Source organism: Montipora foliosa, chromosome 11 (genome assembly GCF_036669935.1).
Source record: "Montipora foliosa isolate CH-2021 chromosome 11, ASM3666993v2, whole genome shotgun sequence".
NCBI classification, from domain to species: Eukaryota; Metazoa; Cnidaria; class Anthozoa; order Scleractinia; family Acroporidae; genus Montipora; species Montipora foliosa.
The window spans coordinates 21,629,721-21,634,720 of NC_090879.1; the positions used below are offsets into that span (position 1 = coordinate 21,629,721).

Here is a 5,000-nt window from a genome sequence, read left to right on the forward strand (position 1 = left end):
AATGAAAGATCAAAAGTTCTTTACATGTCTTAAAAATAAAATAAAATAGTTAATCTAATTACAATAATAATATAGAAATAATTAAAAGTATGTAATAATTATAATATGTACTAGTAAAATATAATAATTCCTAATATTTTATTAAAGTAAACCTATATACTTATCACACAGCAATAAAAGTATCAAATTAACACTCTCTCAGGTCCATAAACTTGGAAAAATGCAGGTAACGATAAGCAGATGCACTAGAAAACTCCATAAACACAACCGATTTTTATTCTTTGTTGAGAAAGGACCATGCAAAAAATTGGCATGGTGTACGCTGACAAAGGGCAGCGCAGCAGACTGGTACTAATATGACCATGCACACTCGTTGCAATGACGAGCCCTTTGCAACAGTTAATCAGTTGACTTACAGAGTAGTCATTGTAAAATTGTTCAGTCATAATAAAGTAAGAAATACACTGTACTGTATTTTATCCAGAAAGCGTAAATTACTGCTTCTTAAAATTTGGTAGGTAAAGTCTGCTTATGAGCCAAGTGGCCCATTAGGCCGGAGCTTATCCCGGTTTCTGTAGCATGAAGCAACTAGGAGTATTTCTACTCCCCCCTGGATGGGGATGCTAGTCCAATGCAGGGCTACTCCAAGCATTAAATTCGCCAGTACCCATTTATACACCTGGGTGGAGAGAGGCACCATGAGAGTAAAGTGTCTTACCTAAAAACACAACACAATGTCCCCGCCCAGGGTCCTAACCGAAAACACTTGATCCGGAGTCGAGCACACTAACCATGAGGCCACCGCGCTCCCACCTTAAAATTTGGTACCATGGACATTTTGAGGCTCATGTCTTACATGTACATGTATTTCCGGAATTAATACAACTTGACCTGCATGTTGTGCACATCATTGGCCACTTGTTGATTTTGCAATAGTTACCTTCAAGGAAAAAAGCAGGCAATAGTTTCCTTGATTAGAATATTCCTTAAATTTTCTGGCTTGTCACTAATTAAAGTGTTACACTTTAACTAGTGACAAGGATAATTTGTGTTTGGATTTAACTTAATTATTGATTTGATAGTTGGTCCATGTGGTGCTATCTTCATTTTCTCTCTGAAACTTGTGCAGGCCGTTGCTGCCGCTGAGAGACTTGGTTATCCAGTTTTGGTGCGAGCAGCATTTGCCTTGGGTGGCCTTGGATCAGGATTTGCTGAAAACAAAGAAGAGCTAATTTCTCTTGTCACTGCAACATTTGCACACACCAAACAAGTTAACCTGGACAAGTCACTGAAAGGATGGAAAGAAATTGAATATGAGGTTGTCAGAGATGGATATGACAATTGCATCACGGTGGGTAGTTAGATCTGGATGTAGATTTGTGCAAAATTTTCAGTAAGATAAAGTTAATAATTGGTACATTGCTGCTTGGAACTTTCATTACCCCTTAAATTATTAGCTATACACTCAGCATTGACTTGTTTCTCTTGTAAAAGTAACACATGTACTGGCAATGAGGTTAAATTAAGTTTCTTTTTTTGTTTTAATTGGTAGGTATGTAACATGGAAAATGTGGATCCTCTGGGAATTCACACTGGCGAGTCCATTGTTGTTGCTCCAAGTCAAACTCTGACAAATTCTGAATACAACATGTTACGAACAGCTGCTGTCAAAGTCATCAGACATCTTGGTGTAGTGGGAGAATGTAACATTCAGTATGCACTCAACCCAAACTCAAAACAGGTATATTAATCATTTTTCATGAAGCTAAATCCAGTTTACAGAAACTAAGAAATGTTGCTGTACTGCTGAGTAATTTTGCTGGTCTTTATCTTTTGTTTCCAGTATTACATCATTGAGGTGAATGCAAGACTATCCAGAAGCTCTGCTCTAGCCTCCAAAGCCACTGGATATCCACTTGCTTATGTTGCTGCCAAATTGGCCCTCGGCAAACCTCTTCCAGAACTGCGTAACTCAGTCACCAACTCAACAACAGCATGTTTTGAACCCAGCCTAGACTATGTTGTGGTGAAAATTCCTCGCTGGGACTTAACCAAATTCACGAGAGTTAACACAAAGGTACAGTTTATGAGTATGAATCAAATGCTTCTTGGAATAAGCGTCCCATTTCAGGTGCACTGTTTATTCATTCAGTATGTATCACCTATAAGGTTACAACTTTCTAATAATGCAAGAGTCCACGTAGTGACCTCCTATGCTACTGGCAAAAGACATACATGTAAAAGCATAAAAATGTCTTAATTTTGGTATTGAAAGGACTGGCCTATTGTTTGTTGTTCAATTAAACATCTTAAAGTTTTCTTAGGGTGTGTTAAATTATCACGAAAAACTGGTGCTGAATGGGCCTTGTTGAAGAAAAAATTTTCAAAGTACCCATAGTCATCATCAGGTATGAAATGTTCCAAAGAAAACCACTTTTAATCTATATGAAAGACTTTAAGTCTGAGTAATTTCCTTATTTTCATGTGCAGATTGGAAGCTCAATGAAGAGTGTTGGTGAAGTGATGGGGATAGGGCGCAGATTTGAAGAAGCTTTGCAGAAATCTCTTCGAATGGTGAATGAATCAAACTGGGGCTTTGACTCACATGGACACACAGCTTCTGATGAGGTGTTGTAGATCTCTGTAACTAAACTAGCTTATGTCCATAATGTTTGCTTTGTAAAATATATTCTATATATATACAAGGCTAAAAAGGTTTTGAAATGGTTAAAAATTAAAATGTTTGAACCAAACGTTTTCGGCTGTTTGCCATCGTCAGGGTTTATCAAACTTAATTTAGGGAATGTATTTGCTTTTAAACACACTTGATTCTAAATATCAGAATTTATTCTATAGAGATGTCACTTGACTACATTGTGGTAAATGTGTAAATTTTGGTATTTTGTAGTGTCGGTTACATTTATATCTCTCTACTGAACAGGAGTTGAAGCAACCCTCAGATCAGCGTATCCATGTTCTTGCAGCAGCATTTAAAGAAGGCTACACCATTGACCAGCTGTATGAACTCACAAAAATTGATAAGTGGTTCTTATACCGAATGAAATGCATCATGGATTATGCATTGAAGCTGAAACGTTATAGGGATGATAGTGAGGTACCCATTTTTTCTTTTGAGTTTGTCAATTACTGCAGTACATATACTTTGTACAATTTTTATTTGAAAGTGTACTTTGTTAATGTCTGTATGTTTAAAAGGTTACAAGGTGACCAGGTGGTGTCAGTTAGTTATATTCTTATAAATTTGGCTGTGCATTAAACAAGTTGATAAAAGTACCATGGCAAGGCTTTGGCATTGACATCAGCCGGGGGGGTTAACCTGAAAACACTGACCCCAGTCCGTGGATCCCCCTCCCCCCAACAGACTGGGTTGATAGACTGCCTTGCAGACCAGTCCACGGACTGCCCCTGGGGACCCCCTCTACAGACCACCCCAAAAGAACAGAGATATAAAATAAAGAACAACTTACTGGTTGTCTGGACAGACCACTCGTGTTGGCGAAATCTTGACCGTTATGCTCAACAAAAGTCTTAAGCTGGGACACAAGGTATATTAATCACCACTTTTGCCACTTCTTCACTGTGGCCTGGAGTGCTTCGACAAAGACCGATAATAACTAAGGCCTTCTGCCATTTTGTTCGGAAGATGGAGAGGTTGAATGTGTTTTATTTCATGAAGCCTGGTACATAAACCTGCTGGAGAATAATCCGAACAAAATGTTGGTGGTCTTTTTGGAAGCACTCCGGTCCACAGGGAAGGAAGTGGCAATATGTGATTTAATAATACAATTTGCGGCCGAGCCTGAGTCTGTTAAAATTTGCAGAGAATAATGGCCGAGATTTCACCAACACAAGTGGTCTATCCAGACAACCGGTAAGGCAGATCGTTAGCTGTTATTTACTTTATTTTATTTATTTTTATTTCTATGTTGCTTTTGGGTGGTCTGTAGACAGGGTATGTATTGATCCAAATTTGGCCGTCCACAAACTTGGACAGCTGACTCTTCAAACTGCGTACCCCATGATATGTTTGTTGACTGTTGGATGCTGTACCATAATTACATGTATAAGAGCATTCTTTGCATTCTATAACATGTATTGCCCTCATTCATTTGTCAAATTGCTGCACTCAGTGTCTTTGTTGTTCATTTCCTAGTCTTGAATAAACCTTTGTCTGCATAAATATAACTATGGAATAATAAATTCACTGCTCTTTAGATGTAGTTTAGTTTCACTGTTTCCTAAATGAATGTTTAATTCACTGCACCCTTTTGTTGTTGGCTTGCAATAATTTTAGCTGAGTCCATCTGCTTCTTCCACATCTGCACATTTGTCCCACAAAGAAAAGGTAGAGTTTCCACTTTGTCAGTTGTCTCAAATATTCTTGGCCCCTTTTTTGTAGTTAAGTCTTCCAATATATTTAAGAGACCACAAGTCATTGATGTACCTTGTCGTAAATGCTCTGCAACAAATGCCATTGGCTGGCACAAGCAAGAAACGAATGGCTATGCTAAGAAGCAAATATCTATCTATCACAGTGAAATTTTGGACAGTGGACAGACAGAAAGGGCGAGCAGTGAACCATGTTGACTCAAATCGTTTTGGCCTGAACTCGATGCTCCTTATGCTTCTGTACAAACAAACGTCCACTGACAACATCAGCATCTTTTGTTCTTTGCTCCTTTTAAAATTACATAATAACTGCGTTTCAAAATTGCATTGCTCACTAGTGGATAAATATCATCATCAAGGATTTTATCAGACTTCGCCCACCTATTGCTTCGGAAGGCCAATGCGGTCAAACATAACATAACCATGTTATCTTCCATGCAGAATACATCCGATGTATTCAGTCCTTGGTGGAAATATTTGCACCAGATTTTGCATGGACCTTATTATACTCTTGTAAAAGAAAGGCAAAGATGTTATGTACATAGTCCTGGACCTAGCTGGGACTTGTCCATAAATTTTTCACATCCCCA

At 38.2% G+C, this 5,000-nt stretch overlaps 1 protein-coding gene across 2 annotated transcripts in view; it reads left to right on the plus strand.

Annotated features, from left to right (window-relative positions):
* The window catches only part of LOC137977733 (multifunctional protein CAD-like), a 49,611-nt gene that overhangs the window by 13,778 nt on the left and 30,833 nt on the right, over nucleotides 1-5,000 (plus strand). The window contains exons 9-14 of one of the 2 annotated variants that reach the window (XM_068825056.1): nucleotides 1,130-1,351; nucleotides 1,553-1,741; nucleotides 1,844-2,077; nucleotides 2,491-2,628; nucleotides 2,942-3,115; nucleotides 4,316-4,366. In XM_068825056.1, the coding sequence (XP_068681157.1) occupies nucleotides 1,130-1,351; nucleotides 1,553-1,741; nucleotides 1,844-2,077; nucleotides 2,491-2,628; nucleotides 2,942-3,115; nucleotides 4,316-4,366 (1,008 nt within the window). The remainder of the gene's footprint in view (nucleotides 1-1,129; nucleotides 1,352-1,552; nucleotides 1,742-1,843; nucleotides 2,078-2,490; nucleotides 2,629-2,941; nucleotides 3,116-4,315; nucleotides 4,367-5,000) is intronic. The other variant, XM_068825057.1, reaches the window with a different exon arrangement.